This window comes from Cherax quadricarinatus, chromosome 47 (assembly GCF_038502225.1).
Source record: "Cherax quadricarinatus isolate ZL_2023a chromosome 47, ASM3850222v1, whole genome shotgun sequence".
Lineage (NCBI taxonomy): Eukaryota > Metazoa > Arthropoda > Malacostraca > Decapoda > Parastacidae > Cherax > Cherax quadricarinatus.
In genome coordinates, this window is record NC_091338.1 from 13,144,415 (window position 1) to 13,162,379 (window position 17,965).

At 43.4% G+C, this 17,965-nt stretch overlaps 1 protein-coding gene across 2 annotated transcripts in view; it reads right to left on the reverse strand.

Moving 5' to 3' along the window:
• Pgant2 (polypeptide N-acetylgalactosaminyltransferase 2) overlaps positions 1 to 17,965 on the reverse strand; it is a 411,072-nt gene that overhangs the window by 302,448 nt on the left and 90,659 nt on the right. Inside the window, exon 2 of one of the 2 annotated variants that reach the window (XM_070094694.1) lies at positions 11,667 to 11,705. The exons of the other annotated variant lie outside the window; for it this stretch is intronic. Coding sequence (XP_069950795.1) covers positions 11,667 to 11,705 — 39 coding nt within the window. The remainder of the gene's footprint in view (positions 1 to 11,666; positions 11,706 to 17,965) is intronic. 2 annotated transcript variants of the gene reach the window in all.

The window sequence follows — 17,965 nt, forward strand, 5'->3', positions numbered from 1 at the left end:
AGTAGTAGTAGTAACAGTAGCAGTAGTACATAAGAACAAAAGAACAGAGAAACACTGCAGATCTACTGGCCCATGCACTCCTAAGACACAGTCGCTCCTCACCCCAAGAAGTGTTCCTTCGATCCCCGTCGGGGAGGGGAACCTATAATCATCGTAACAACGCCTGTCTTACTCCTTCATGATGCTTGCGAACCGTGTAAGGATCAAACCCAACAGTGGAGTAATAAATGACTACTAAACTTTCCCTTGCTGCCGCTGTAAAGACTTGCCTACAGGTTAAATTTACAGCCATCCACTCGACGAAAGACTCATTCATCGTCGTCTGTACTGACGATTATGAAGCCTCAAAGCTGATGGCCGACACCTCTATGAAAACCCTAAGAGACCGACAGTTCACCATCTCCCCTACACCTTTTTTGTTGGCGAAACATTCCGTTTTCGTCAAACGGCTGGACAAACTCGTCACTTATTTATCGACTGAGGATCACAAGACCTCTATCGAGGAACAAAATACCTGGGCCTCGATTGAACATATCACCAAAATCATCAACGCCTCTACAATGATCAAGCTAACCTTCTCCAACATCGATGTGGCTACTAGAGCACTGTCTGACGGCCTAGCCATCTCCTACTATCATATCCATCCATAGAACCCGAACGTTTCGCCCACATCTCGCCATGCTCGACCTGCTATTCCTATCACCACTCAACGCCTGACTGTCCTCTGAAAGGGAAGAAGTACTGCACAAACTGTGGTAAAGACGGCCATGACTTCAAGGAATGTTCTACTCCGTGTTCATCAAGAACTGCAAGAAGCCCCTATCACGAGCCTTTTCCATCCTATGGAGAGGGAGCATGGACACGGGGTCGTCCCACAGTTACTAAAAACAACAGACATAGCCCCACTCCACAAAGGGGGCAGTAAAGCAACAGCAAAGAACTACAGACCGATAGCACTAACATCCCATATCATAAAAATCTTTGAAAGGGTCCTAAGAAGCAAGATCACCACCCATCTAGAAACCCATCAGTTACACAACCCAGGGCAATATGGGTTTAGAACAGGCCGCTCCTGTCTGTCTCAACTATTGGATCACTACGACAAGGTCCTAAATGCACTAGAAGATAAAAAGAATGCAGATGTAATATATACAGACTTTGCAAAAGCCTTCGACAAGTGTGACCATGGCGTAATAGCGCACAAAATGCGTGCTAAAGGAATAACAGGAAAAGTCGGTCGATGGATCTATAATTTCCTCACTAACAAAACACAGAGAGTAGTCGTCAACAGAGTAAAGTCCGAGGCAGCTACGGTGAAAAGCTCTGTTCCACAAGGCACAGTACTCGCTCCCATCTTGTTCCTCATCCTCATATCCGACATAGACAAGGATGTCAGCCACAGCACCGTGTCTTCCTTTGCAGATGACACCCGAATCTGCATGACAGTGTCTTCCATTGCAGACACTGCAAGGCTCCAGGCGGACATCAACCGAGTCTTTCAGTGGGCTGCAGAAAACAATATGAAGTTCAACGATGAGAAATTTCAATTACTCAGATATGGTAAACACGAGGAAATTAAATCTTCATCAGAGTACAAAACAAATTCTGGCCACAAAATAGAGCGAAACACCAACGTCAAAGACCTGGGAGTGATCATGTCGGAGGATCTCACCTTCAAGGACCATAACATTGTATCAATCGCATCTGCTAGAAAAATGACAGGATGGATAATGAGAACCTTCAAAACTAGGGAGGCCAAGCCCATGATGACACTCTTCAGGTCACTTGTTCTATCTAGGCTGGAATATTGCTGCACACTAACAGCACCTTTCAAGGCAGGTGAAATTGCTGACCTAGAAAATGTACAGAGAACCTTCACGGCGTGCATAACGGAGATAAAACACCTCAATTACTGGGAGCGCTTGAGGTTCCTAAAACTGTATTCCCTGGAACGCAGGCGGGAGAGATACATGATTATATACACCTGGAAAATCCTAGAGGGACTAGTACCGAACTTGCACACGAAAATCACTCACTACGAAAGCAAAAGACTTGGCAGACGATGCAACATCCCCCCAATGAAAAGCAGGGGTGTCACTAGCACGTTAAGAGACCATACAATAAGTGTCAGGGGCCCGAGACTGTTCAACTGTCTCCCAGCATACATAAGGGGGATTACCAACAGAACCCTGGCAGTCTTCAAGCTGGCACTGGACAAGCACCTAAAGTCGGTTCCTGACCAGCCGGGCTGTGGCTCGTACGTTGGTTTGCGTGCAGCCAGCAGCAACAGCCTGGTTGATCAGGCTCTGATCCACCAGGAGGCCTGGTCACAGACGGGGCCGCGGGGGCTTTGATCCCCGGAACTCTCTCCAGGTAAACTACCTCTCCTACTTGCCTCAACTGCAAGGGTACTCACCACACCCTTGCAGCAAAATGCCCTCTACGTAAAGAAATCCTGTCTAAGAAAATCATTGAAGAAACCAAGAACAACAACGCTAAATCGCCAACATACGCCACCATTGCAAAAATTCAATCAGATACCACCGAACTCCTTCAAGCTACATAACAATCATCTCCACCCAGCCAGTCCCTCTCTGCTCTTCCTGACGCTGCTCCATCCAAGGTGCTATACTGTATGATGTATGCACACCTCACTAATGCTGCAAACCCTGGCTCATTCAACACAACAATTAATGAACTGTTTCGCCTAAACAACATGCCAAACTTCAACTTTCCAGACTCACCACCATCACAAGACCTCCTCAAGCTAATCCCAGACATTGTTAACTTCACTTCAACCCCTAGTCCTACTCGTATCTCTGACCAAGACTCTACTCCAGAACCAACACCACCGTCTACTGCCACCTTTCACCACCCACCACTAGCCCAACAAACCACAACCGACCAACACTCCCTGCCTACACAGTCACAGAAGACGAAATAGAACCAGAACATTATGAACAACCCTCTGACGACGACGAAGTAGTAGTCGAAGAAATAACCGAAGAAACCACAGGCAACCGTTACCTAAGCCAAGCCTTTAATGGGTCTCTAACCTTCTACACCACCCCCAACCTCCCAGCCGTAATGAGCGCAGCTGATATGCTGTTAACTACACCTGTACCAAACCTCACCAAATTCCTTTTGAAAACGCACTATCTTACCTCGTGACGAAAAAGGGAGCTGTTAAGTACACCTGTACCAAACCTCACCAAATTCCTTTTGAAAACGCACTATCTTACCTCGTGACGAATCTGAACTGTTCCAACCTCAGAATGCAGCTATTCCACATGTCCAAGAGAGACTTCAAAAGACTCAAGAGTGGCTCCATCACCAACGAAGTGTAGCCAAACACACAACCTGAGCCTCCCGACTCCTGACGTCTGAAGCATATCAGCCAGCGAGCACTGTCTGCAGTCTGCTCTCTCCTCTATGCCATCAACATGCCCTCTCTACACTGCCTCGCAGTGCCACGGAGCTGGGTTTAGCCCTGGCACTTTCATCTACAACTCAAGACCTTCATCTCACCGACTATTCTTCGTCTGTCCACACTTCCCCACTCACCCACCGGAGTCCCAACAGAAGAGCCTGCTATGTGTGTTCTCAATGTCTGTCCCACGATCGACTTAGCTGCTGGGTTAAGCCATGGCTCTATTTCTACAACTAAGAACACTCCTCTCCAGCGCTATTCTTCGCCTGTCCAGTCTTCCCCGCTCATCCCATTGGGAGCTTACCTGAACTTGTTCGTTCGTTCGTTCGACCCATGCTGGAAGAAGACCAGTGATAGAGTAAGACGGTGGAGACTGAAGTATATCAACACTCTTTCCACTTGATCTGCCTTCTGCATTTATTTTGCCTTTCCTATCTTCTAACTTTCATCTTTCTTGCTTCCTGTTTTTTTTCCTAGCCTGGGCCAGTAGGCTTCTGCAGTTCCTTTCTGTTTCCTTGGAGACAGTTGTTAAGAGTGTTGAGATACCTCAATCTCCACAACCGTGAAATGTAATTCACTCTCATTATTCTTATCATTAGTTGTACCTGGCGTGGGCCAGCAGATCTCATGTAGTGCTCTTCTGTTCTTATGTACAAATACTACTAACTACTAATACTACTACTACTACTGATTTTTTAATTACTACTACTACTTCTTTCTCTACTGTCATTTCTACCACTACTACAATTGCTACTACTACTGCTGTTACGTTTACTGCTACTATTTATGCTAACACTATTGCTGCTAATTCTACAACTACCACCACTACTACAACTCTATTCTTCCTCCCCCCTCCCCACCTTCCGTAGTGTCTTCGAGCCTTCTCCACTATACTTGCCAGTTGTGACTTGACAATGGTCCTGGGGACACTGAAACGTCGGAGCTATGCTTGTACCCTGAAAAATCAGTCTGGTCTTTTAGAAATGACTTGGGAATTATTACAGGAATGAAGCAGCACGTTGTGTACACAACCTTGTTATCAACATAATTTTTAAGGGTGGACCGGTAAGCCAGCGGAAGGCCTTGGTCAGATGACCAAAAGCTCCAGTGGCTGGTCATCATATGACTAAGACCAGCGTCAGGAAACACTTGTCCTGTTTCCTGGAAAAAACTTACCTAACCTAATAACCTTGATTTAAACACTATTTCCATTCCACCACATTACGCCTGATTACCTTATTGCCCACCATATTACACCTGACTACTTTATTGCCCACCACATTACACCTGATTACCATATTGCAAACATTACACCTGATTACCATATTGTAAACATTACACCTGATTACCTTATTGCCGACAACATTACACCTGATTACCTTATTGCCCACAACATTACACATGATTACCTTATTGCCCACAACATTACACCTGATTGCCTTATTGCCCACCATACTACACCTGATTACCTTATTGCAAACCACATTACACCTGACTACTTTACTGACCACCACGCTACCCCTGACTACTTTACTGCCCACCACACTACCCCTGACTACTTTACTGCCCACCACACTACCCCTGACTACTTTACTGCCCACCACACTACCCCTGACTACTTTACTGCCCACCACACTACCCCTGACTACTTTACTGCCCACCACACTACCCCTGACTACTTTACTGCCCACCACACTACCCCTGACTACTTTACTGCCCACCACACTACCCCTGACTACTTTACTGCCCACCACACTACCCCTGACTACTTTACTGCCCACCACACTACCCCTGACTACTTTACTGCCCACCACACTACACCTGACTACTTTATTGCCCACCACACTACCCCTGACTACTTTACTGCCCACCACACTACACCTGACTACTTTATTGCCCACCACACTACCCCTGACTACTTTACTGCCCAGCACACTACCCCTGACTACTGCCCACCACACTACCCTTGACTACTTTACTGCCCACCACACTACACCTGACTACTTTATTGCCCACCACACTACCCCTGACTACTTTACTGCCCACCACACTACACCTGACTACTTTACTGCCCACCACACTACCCCTGACTAATTTACTGCCCACCACACTACCCCTGACTACTTTACGGCCCACCACACTACCCCTGACTACTTTACTGCCCACCACACTACCCCTGACTACTTTACTGCCCACCACACTACCCCTGACTACTGCCCACCACACTACACCTGACTACTTTATTGCCCACCACACTACCCCTGACTACTTTACTGCCCACCACACTACAACTGACTACTTTACTGCCCACCACACTACCCCTGACTACTTTACTGCCCACCACACTACACCTGACTACTTTATTGCCCACCACACTACCCCTGACTACTTTACTGCCCACCACACTACACCTGACTACTTTACTGCCCACCACACTACCCCTGACTACTTTACTGCCCACCACACTACACCTGGCTACTTTACTGCCCACCACACTACCCCTGACTACTTTACTGCCCACCACACTACACCTGACTACTTTACTGCCCACCACACTACCCCTGACTACTTTACTGCCCACCACACTACCCCTGACTACTGCCCCCCACACTACACCTGACTACTTTACTGCCGACCACACTACACCTGACTACTTTACTGCCCACCACACTACCCCTGACTACTTTACTGCCCACCACACTACCCCTGACTACTGCCCACCACACTACACCTGACTACTTTACTGCCCACCACACTACACCTGACTACTTTACTGCCCACCACACTACCCCTGACTACTTTACTGCCCACCACACTACACCTGACTACTTTATTGCCCACCATACTACACTTGACTACTTTATTGCCCATCACATTACACCTGATTACCTTACTGCCCACCACATTACACCTGATTACCTTATTGTCCACCACATTACACCTGATTACCTTATTGTCCACCACATTACACCTGACTACTTTACTGCCCACCACACTACCCCTGACTACTTTACTGCCCACCACACTACCCCTGACTACTTTACTGCCCACCACACTACCCCTGACTACTTTACTGCCCACCACACTACACCTGACTACTTTACTGCCCACCACACTACACCTGACTACTTTACTGCCCACCACACTACCCCTGACTACTACCCACCACACTACACCTGACTACTTTACTGCCCACCACACTACACCTGACTACTTTATTGCCCATCACACTACCCCTGACTACTTTACTGCCCACCACACTACACCTGACTACTTTACTGCCCACCACACTACCCCTGACTACTTTACTGCCCACCACACTACACCTGACTACTTTACTGCCCACCACACTACCCCTGACTACTTTACTGCCCACCACACTACCCCTGACTACTGCCCACCACACTACACCTGACTACTTTATTGCCCATCACACTACCCCTGACTACTTTACTGCCCACCACACTACCCCTGACTACTTTACTGCCCACCACACTACCCCTGACTACTTTACTGCCCACCACACTACCCCTGACTACTTTACTGCCCACCACACTACACCTGACTACTGCCCACCACACTACCCCTGACTACTTTACTGCCCACCACACTACACCTGACTACTTTATTGCCCACCATACTACACTTGACTACTTTATTGCCCACCACATTACACCTGATTACCTTATTGTCCACCACATTACACCTGACTACTTTACTGCCCACCACACTACCCCTGACTATTTTACTGCCCACCACATTACACCTGACTACTACAGTCTCTTCTGCCTTCACCAGACCACTTTATTACCCTCCCACTTCACCAGACCACTTTATTACCCTCCCACATCACCAGACCACTTTATTACCCTCGCACTTCACCAGACCACTTTATTACCCTCCCACTTCACCAGACCACTTTACTGCGAACCCTCTCTACCAGACCACTTTATTACCCTCCCACTTCACCAGACCACTTTATTACCCTCCCCCTTCACCAGACCACTTTACTGCGAACCCTCTCTACCAGACCACTTTATTACCCTCCCACTTCACCAGACCACTTTATTACCCTCCCACTTCACCAGACCACTTTACTGCGAACCCTCTCTACCAGACCACTTTATTACCCTCCCACTTCACCAGACCACTTTATTACCCTCCCACTTCACCAGACCACTTTATTACCCTCCCACTTCACCAGACCACTTTACTGCGAACCCTCTCTACCAGACCACTTTATTCTCCCCTTCACCCTTCACTTAATTACAAGACGAATATAGCTTCTATAATAACCTCAATTTATTATAGTCAAATAAATCATTCATACGCAGCAGCAGCAGCAGCAGCAGCAGCAGCAGCAGTAGCAGCAGCAGCAGCAGCAGCAGCAGCAGTAGCAGCAGCAGCAGCAGCAGCAGCAGTAGCAGCAGCAGCAGCAGCAGTAGCAGCAGCAGCAGCAGCAGCAGCAGCAGCAGCAGCAGTAGCAGCAGCAGCAGCAGCAGCAGCAGCAGCAGTAGCAGCAGCAGCAGCAGCAGCAGCAGCAGTAGCAGCAGCAGTAGCAGCAGCAGCAGCAGCAGCAGCAGCAGCAGTAGCAGCAGCAGCAGCAGCAGCAGCAGCAGCAGCAGCACAATCAATACTCTTGAGAGCAACTTTGTACTCTCACCAATACACTCTTGAACACAATTATGTAGTAAATCACCAGAGTCAGAGTCTGAACTACACTAGGGAGACTAGGAAGGTACGAGTACCTGTACTAGTTAATGTTATACTAGGGAGACTGTGAATGTACTAGTACCTGTACTAGTTAATGTTATACTAGGGAGACTGAATGTACTAGTACCTGTACTAGTTAATGTTATACTAGGGAGACTGTGAGTGTACTAGTACCTGTACTAGTTAATGTTATACTAGGGAGACTGTGAGTGTACTAGTACCTGTACTAGTTAATGTTATACTAGGGAGACTGAATGTACTAGTACCTGTACTAGTTAATGTTATACTAGGGAGACTGTGAGTGTACTAGTACCTGTACTAGTTAATGTTATACTAGGGAGACTGAATATACTAGTACCTGTACTAGTTAATGTTATACTAGGGAGACTGTGAATGTACTAGTACCTGTACTAGTTAATGTTATACTAGGGAGACTGAATGTACTAGTACCTGTACTAGTTAATGTTATACTAGGGAGACTAGGAAGGTACGAGTACCTGTACTAGTTAATGTTATACTAGGGAGACTGTGAATGTACTAGTACCTGTACTAGTTAATGTTATACTAGGGAGATTGAATGTACTAGTACCTGTACTAGTTAATGTTATACTATGGAGACTAGGAAGGTACGAGTACCTGTACTAGTTAATGTTATACTAGGGAGACTGTGAATGTACTAGTACCTGTACTAGTTGTTATACTAGGGAGACTGAATGTACTAGTACCTGTACTAGTTAATGTTATACTAGGGAGACTAGGAAGGTACGAGTACCTGTACTAGTTAATGTTATACTAGGGAGATTGGGAAGGTACTAGTACCTGTACTAGTTAATGTCATAGTAGAGAGACTGGGAAGGTGCTAGTACCTGTACTGTTATACTAGGGAGACTGTGAATGTACTAGTACCTGTACTAGTTAATGTTATACTAGGGAGACTGTGAATGTACTAGTACCAGTACTAATGTTATACTAGAGAGACTGGGAAGGTATTAATACCTGTACTAGCTGATGCTACACTGGAGACTAGGAAGGTACTAGTACTAGTTAATGCTACACTTGGGAGACTGGGAAGGTACTAGTATTTGTAATATTTAATGCTATACTAGGGAGACTAGAAAGGTACTAGTACTTCTACTAGTTAATGCTATACTAAGGAGACTGGGAAGGTACTAGTTAATGCTATACTAGGGAGACTGTGAAGATACTAGTACCTCTACTAGCTAATGCTATACTAGGGAGATTGGGAAGGTACTAGTACTTGTACCGGTTAATGCTATACTAGGGAGACTGAAGGTACTAGTACCTCTACTAGTTAATGGTGTATTAGGGAGACGGGGAAGGTACTAGTACATGTACTAGTTAATGCTATACTAGGGAGATTGGGAAGGTACTAATATATGTACTAGTTAATGCTATACTAGGGAGACTGGGAAGGTACTAGTACCTGTACTAGTTAATGCTACACTAGGGAGACTAGGAGGGTACTAGTACCTGTACTAGTTAATGCTACACTAGGGAGACTAGGAAGGTAGTACTGTACTAGTTATTGCTACACTAGGGAGACTAGGAAGGTAGTACTGTACTAGTTAATGCTACAGTAGGGAGACTAGGAAGGTAGTACTGTACTAGTTAATGCTACACTAGGGAGACTAGGAAGGTAGTACTGTACTAGTTAATGCTACACTAGGGAGACTAGGAAGGTAGTACTGTACTAGTTAATGCTACACTAGGGAGACTAGGAAGGTAGTACTGTACTAGTTAATGCTACACTAGGGAGACTAGGAAGGTAGTACTGTACTAGTTAATGCTACACTAGGGAGACTAGGAAGGTAGTACTGTACTAGTTAATGCTACACTAGGGAGACTAGGAAGGTAGTACTGTACTAGTTAATGCTACACTAGGGAGACTAGGAAGGTAGTACTGTACTAGTTAATGCTACACTAGGGAGACTAGGAAGGTAGTACTGTACTAGTTAATGCTACACTAGGGAGACTAGGAAGGTAGTACTGTACTAGTTAATGCTACACTAGGGAGACTAGGAAGGTAGTACTGTACTAGTTAATGCTACAGTTTATGTATTATGCTTCAGCACAAACGACAGTAATAAGATGTGCATGTCAATAAAAAATGGTTATAATAATAACCATTAATTTCGAAAGGGGTGGAGCGGTAAGCCAGCTAAAAGCCTCAGTCTGATGACGAAAAGCTCCAATGTCGGGTCATCATATAACTAAGACCCGCGTCAGGAAACACTTGTTCTGTTTCCTGACAAATCTTACCTAACCTAATCGGAATTAAGTGATAAGAGTATGCCAAGGTAATTAATAGACATACGTGATGTCAGCTGATGGTCGAGTTACCTTCAGAAATATGTATAATCAAGTGATACGGGAGTAATCAGAATATATTATTGGTATCATATGCTTTACCTGAGTAACGAGTAGATACGAGTGTGGTCAGCTGATGCTCTGGAGTAATCCACCTGCTAAGCCATACGTCAGATCTGTAACTTATTTCTCCAGCAATACATTATATTCAGAAAGCGGGGAAAGAAGCCTTAATGGTACTGTCCAAGAGATAATAACGTCAACAGCTACAATATATGTGGTACAGGATACATAACTAAGCAGCGGGTACTACTGCCATCGTAATATTACTCATGATGATACAACGTCCACGCTACATATAAAATTAGAAATACATGCGCTTGAAGCAGGAGGACGCGCATACCACCACACCTGTTCACGCTGGAAGCAGGATGAGCATATAATACGACTACTGCGCGTGCGTGAAGCAGGATGAGCGCACATACCACTACTGTGCGCGCGATAAACAGGAGCACTTCTACTATCACTGTTACTACTACTACTATTACTACTACTACTACTACTATGTGCTCTGGAAGGAAAATGAAAGCGTACACTACTGCAGTACACACGAAAAATAGGATGAACGTTCATAACACTGTGCTCAGGAAGCAGGATGAGCGAGCATACCGCTACTGTGTGCGCAGGAAACAGGAGTGCTACTGTGGGTCCTGTGCTCAGGAAACAGCATGAACACTCATTCCACTACTGTGTATAGGGTATGCACGCACCAGAACTACCTCTTCTCACTGACAACCGATGATAGTACGAACTACACAAGAACAAATAAAGACCATTTACGTGCAAAATGAGTTGATATAACACTGAAGACAAGAATAATACTGATGTCAGGGGTCATGACAGTGATACTATTACTGAAGTCACAGCTACGATGATGACTGACAAGGAGGGATAACTAGTACGGTGGTAACTAACAGGGTGACTCAGGAACAACCTACACTATGGAGAGGCAACGTTAGTTAACGTTTCGGTCCGTCTTAAACAATCATCTAGTCACAACCAATCCAAGACGAACAAACGCCGTTACCTCTCATAAATGTTGGTTATTTATGAATTGTTCCAGCCACGGAATTGTGACTTTCATTTTTTATAGTCTGATGATATAATGAGTGGAAGTAACAAGAAATGAGCTCACCGTCAGGTAGTGAGCTGTAGTCCTACTCCTGGGTGTGTTCTGAGGACCAAAACAAACAACATTAGACGTCATACACTTTCCCAGCTCTCACGTGACGCAGATATATACAGTACTTATTGAGGTTGGAGGGTTCGCTTGGGTCAGTGACCAGCATTTAATGCACTTTTGCTTGAAGAAAGAGAGAAGAGCAAGACTAAAGTCAAAAAAGAAACTGCACGAGCGTTACCATGTTTCATGACACACAGAACACAGAGGACTTTATTAACGAACACAAACTACAAAACATTTGATATGCTGTGTATCTGACACAAGTCATTATACACAACACAACAATAGTGGCATATCGACCACACAATCTGTAATATAAATACATTATGAACTCTTATCACGTAGGAATGAGCCTATGCGCGATGTAATTCATACGAAATGTACCTGAATTCTTTGGTTTTTTGCACACACAGTAATATATAAGATCACAGTAAACAGATATCGCAATATGCAGAACAACCACTGTGAAAAAAATAGTGAACTTCCAAGTGCTTTAGTGATTTCTCACATTATCAAGGAACTATAAATATAAAAGCTCAGCTAAAGGTATATAAGGGCCAGATTACACCTCGCGGTCAACATACAACACCTGACCCTTTATGATGATACGGGTGAGTGGTCAAGGACCTGTCAGACAGAGCTTATATTCTACCCAAGCTTTATGATTTTAACTTGTCGAATATATTTTAAATTCTTCCCAGATTTTATTAATTATAAATGAATCTAATTTGTAAAATCCTAAGGAAATATTCATACTAATTTCAAAACTGTTTTTTAGGAAACTTGATTTTTTTAGCAATTAATCTCACATCTCAACTCCATAGCATTCATTTCTTTTACAACCCCATCTAAAGGCATGTTGAAGAACCATGGCAGTTAGTTGTGCCGCCTCAGCGGCTAGTTTATTGTGCACCCGCAGCTCATCCTGTTGAGTGGCAGCGCAAAAAAACAGGATTACACAGTCACAATAGGTCTTTGTCAGACCTCACTGAGCATTGTTACATTACTAGAAAGGAATATTAGTCACTTTATAATTTACAATTACTTTATATAGTTGTTGTATACAGTTCAGCAAGAAATACAATCTCGGAAATTGATATCTTATTACTACTAAAAAATTTTGAGTGTGTGTTCCTTATTCGGTGCAGTAAGGACTACAATCTCAAAAAAAAAATTATATCTCATTTCCACTAAAAATTCATTGGTCATAACTGGGTTTTAATCTCTTATAATGTTAGTTTGTTCATCTAGTCTAGTCGGTGCAAAATGTGGATACAGCCTCAAGATTTCAGATATCTTATCATTAACAATGAAGTGTTTCGCCGTATCCTGTAAGGTTGGCAGGGAGGTGTCTCTGAAAGGCTGGATGTCTGAGCACTATATATGTATATAGAGATATAATGCTCCAGTGTATGGCCCTGTCTCTGTCCATACACCTTGTATTTTACGTCAATGACATCTCCATATAAATTACTGTCAGAGATACTTGCAGCCTATCCTTAGTCTAGCCGTCTACTGACCTTGTTACTTTCTCCATAGATATATTTAACTTGACACGCATTATTATGATGGGTAATGGCTCTGCTAGTTCCTATATGCATTGTTTTACTTTCTTCAAGCTCGTTTGCTAGTTCCTCTCTGACAATATTTCGTAAGCTTCTTTTAGAAAACAAATTATACTCAATATAGGGTGACATGACACATCCCTGTCTATTGCTTACCTTTACTGGAAAATAATCTCCTTCTCTCCTACATACCCTTAATTTGAGCTTCACTATCCTCATAAAAGCTCTTAACTGTTTTAAGTAATCTACCACATATTCCACACACTTTTAAAACATTTTCCACATTGATTCCCTATCATGTGTCTTTTCTAAATCCATAAATGCTTCGGAAACCTCCTTACCCTTATCTAGGTATTGTTCACTCATATGCTTCAACTTAAACACTTGGTCTACACATCCTCTATTCTTCCTAAAACCTCTTTAGTCATCTGCTATCCTAATCTCTGTCTTACATCTAATTCTTTCAATAATAACTCTGCCATACACTTTAACATTTATTCTCAACAGGCTTATTCCCCTATAATTCTTACATTATCGTTTAACCCCCTTTTCCTTTATATAAAAGAACTAAGCATGCTCTCTGCCAACCCCTAGGTACCTTTCACCTTTTAATACATTTCTGAACAAATGCACGAACTGCTCCAAAACTATATCCTCACCCGCTCTCAACATTTCTGTCTTGATCCCATCAATCCAAGCTGCTTTACCCCCTTTCATTCAACCCACTGCTTTACGCACCTCCTCACGGTCACATCTGGCTCTTCCTCTCTCCTAAAGCATGTTATACCTCCCTTCTTAATACATGAAATCACTACCTCCCTCTCTTCATTAACATTTAACAGCTCCTCAAAATATTCCCCTCACCTTCCCGATACCACCACCTCCCTCTTTTGTTTTCAACTGTTAAATCCATTTGCTCCCTAGGTTTTCTCAACTTTATACTTATTCGTCACTATATATATATATATATATATATATATCTATATATATATATATATATATATATATATATATATATATATATATATATATATATATATGTTGTGTTTTTTCAGATACATATGGGGGCCACCTCTAGTGCAAACTGGGGCAACCCATCTCAGCCTCAGAGAAGGAGATAAAAAATCTTCGAGGAGAAATATATATAAACAGAAGAAAGGATGGGGGGTCAGCTACTCACATGGACAAGGGACCATACTAGTAGCTGGCCCGGGCCATACCCTGGCCTAGTTGACCCAGAGATAATCGCCCATGCGCCCCGATCTCAGGTCAGGCCTTCTAAATAGGTTACAAATTCATAGTGTACGGATACCAATAATATAGTTGTAATGTACATAAATGTAAGTAAACCTCTTTATATAAATGTCATTCACCGTACTCGTTTTCACTGGATTTATAATTGTATTAACCACTGATTCAATCAACTGTTAATTTATATTCCAAAATTATTCACGTCAAATCCTAATTCAAAGGAGATAAAGTAATACTGAATTAGATTTTAGGAAATACATTTTACAACCACTGGTGCAAGAGAATGACGGTAAGAGATTGTTATTAGTACGTTAGTAACCGATGGGTTGAGTAAGCTAGAAACAGACAGCCGAGTCCACAACCTGAGCCTGGTCAACTATGACCCATCACATGGCTACCTCACCTTCACGTGAATCCTTACACAACACTGGTTTACCAACACCACTGCTTTACCAACACCACTGCTTTACCAACACCACTATTTAACCAACACCACTGCTTTACCAACACCACTGCTTTACCAACACCACTATTTAACCAACACCACTGCTTTACCAACACCACTGCTTTACCAATACTACTGCTTTATCAACACTACTGCTTTACCAACACCACTGCTTTACCAACACCACTGTTTTACCAACACCACTGCTCTACCAACACCACTGTTTAACCAACACCACTGTTTAACCAACACCACTGCTTTACCAACACCACTGCTTTACCAACACCACTGCTTTACCAACACCACTGCTTTACCAACACCACTGCTTTACCAACACCACTGCTTTACCAACACCACTGCTTTAACAACACCACTGCTTTACCAACACCACTATTTAACCAACACCACTGCTTTACCAAGACCACTGCTTTACCAACACCACTGCTTTACCAACACCACTATTTAACCAACACCACTGCTTTACCAACACCACTGCTTTACCAACACTACTGCTTTATCAACACTACTGCTTTACCAACACCACTGTTTAACCAACACCACTGCTTTACCAACACTACTGCTTTATCAACACTACTGCTTTACCAACACCACTGCTTTACCAACACCACTGCTTTACCAACACCACTGCTTTACCAACACCACTGCTTTACCAACACCACTGCTTTACCAACACCACTGCTTTACCAACACCACTGTTTTACCAACACCACTGCTTTACCAACACCACTGCTTTACCAACACCACTGCTTTACCAACACCACTGTTTTACCAACACCACTGCTTTACCAACACCACTGTTTTACCAACACCACTGCTTTACCAACACCACTGCTTTACCACCACCACTGCTTTACCAACACCACTGCTTTACCAACACCACTGCTTTACCAACACCACTGTTTTACCAACACCACTGCTTTACCAACACCACTGTTTTACCAACACCACTGTTTTACCAACACAACTGTTTTACCAACACCACTGTTTTACCAACACCACTGTTTTACCAATACCACTGTTTTACCAATACCACTGTTTTACCAACACCACTATTTTACCAACACCACTGTTTTACCAACACCACTGTTTTACCAACACCACTGTTTTACCAACACCACTGTTTTACCAATACCACTGTTTTACCAATACCACTGTTTTACCAACACCACTGTTTTACCAATACCACTGTTTTACCAACACCACTGTTTTACCAACACCACTGTTTTACCAACACCACTGTTTTACCAACACCACTGTTTTACCAATACCACTGTTTTACCAACACCACTGTTTTACCAACACCACTGTTTTACCAACACCACTGCTTTACCAACACCACTGTTTTACCAACACCACTGCTTTACCAACACCACTGCTTTACCAACACCACTGTTTTACCAACACCACTGTTTTACCAACACCACTGTTTTACCAACACCACTGTTTTACCAACACCACTGTTTTACCAACACCACTGCTTTACCAACACCACTGTTTTACCAACACCACTGTTTAACCAACACCACTGTTTTACCAACATCACTGTTTTACCAACACCACTGTTTTACCAACACCACTGTTTTACCAACACCACTGTTTTACCAACACCACTGTTTTACCAACACCACTGTTTTACCAACACCACTGTTTTACCAACACCACTGTTTTACCAACACCACTGTTTTACCAACACCACTGTTTTACCAACACAACTGTTTTACCAACACTACTGCTTTACCAACACCACTGTTTTACCAACACCACTGTTTTACCAACACCACTGTTTTACCAACACCACTGTTTTACCAACACCACTGCTTTACCAACACCACTGTTTTACCAACACCACTGTTTTACCAACACCACTGTTTTACCAACACCACTGTTTTACCAACACCACTGTTTTACCAACACCACTGTTTTACCAACACCACTGTTTTACCAACACCACTGTTTTACCAATACCACTGTTTTACCAATACCACTGTTTTACCAACACCACTGTTTTACCAATACCACTGTTTTATCAACACCACTGTTTTACCAACACCACTGTTTTACCAACACCACTGTTTTACCAACACCACTGTTTTACCAATACCACTGTTTTACCAACACCACTGTTTTACCAACACCACTGTTTTACCAACACCACTGTTTTACCAACACCACTGTTTTACCAACACCACTGTTTTACCAACACCACTGCTTTACCAATACCACTGTTTTACCAACACCACTGTTTTACCAACACCACTGTTTTACCAACACCACTGCTTTACCAATACCACTGTTTTACCAACACCACTGTTTTACCAACACCACTGTTTTACCAACACCACTGTTTTACCAACACCACTGTTTTACCAACACCACTGTTTTACCAACACCACTGTTTTACCAACACCACTGCTTTACCAATACCACTGTTTTACCAACACCACTGTTTTACCAACACCACTGTTTTACCAACACCACTAATTTACCAACACCACTGTTTTACCAACAACACTGTTTTACCAACACCACTGCTTTACCAATACCACTGTTTTACCAACACCACTGTTTTACCAACACCACTGTTTTACCAACACCACTGTTTTACCAACACCACTGTTTTACCAACACCACTGTTTTACCAACACCACTGCTTTACCAACACCACTCTTTTACCAACACCACTGCTTTACCAACACCACTGCTTTACCAACACCACTGTTTTACCAACACCACTGCTTTACCAACACCACTGCTTTACCAACACCACTGCTTTACCAACACCACTGCTTTACCAACACCACTGCTTTACCAACACCACTGTTTTACCAACACCACTGCTTTACCAATACCACTGCTTTACCAACACCACTGCTTTACCAACACCACTGCTTTACCAACACCACTGTTGTGCCAATTTTACTGAATGACTTATAACACAGACCCGTGTCAGGTTATTTTTTCTCTGATGA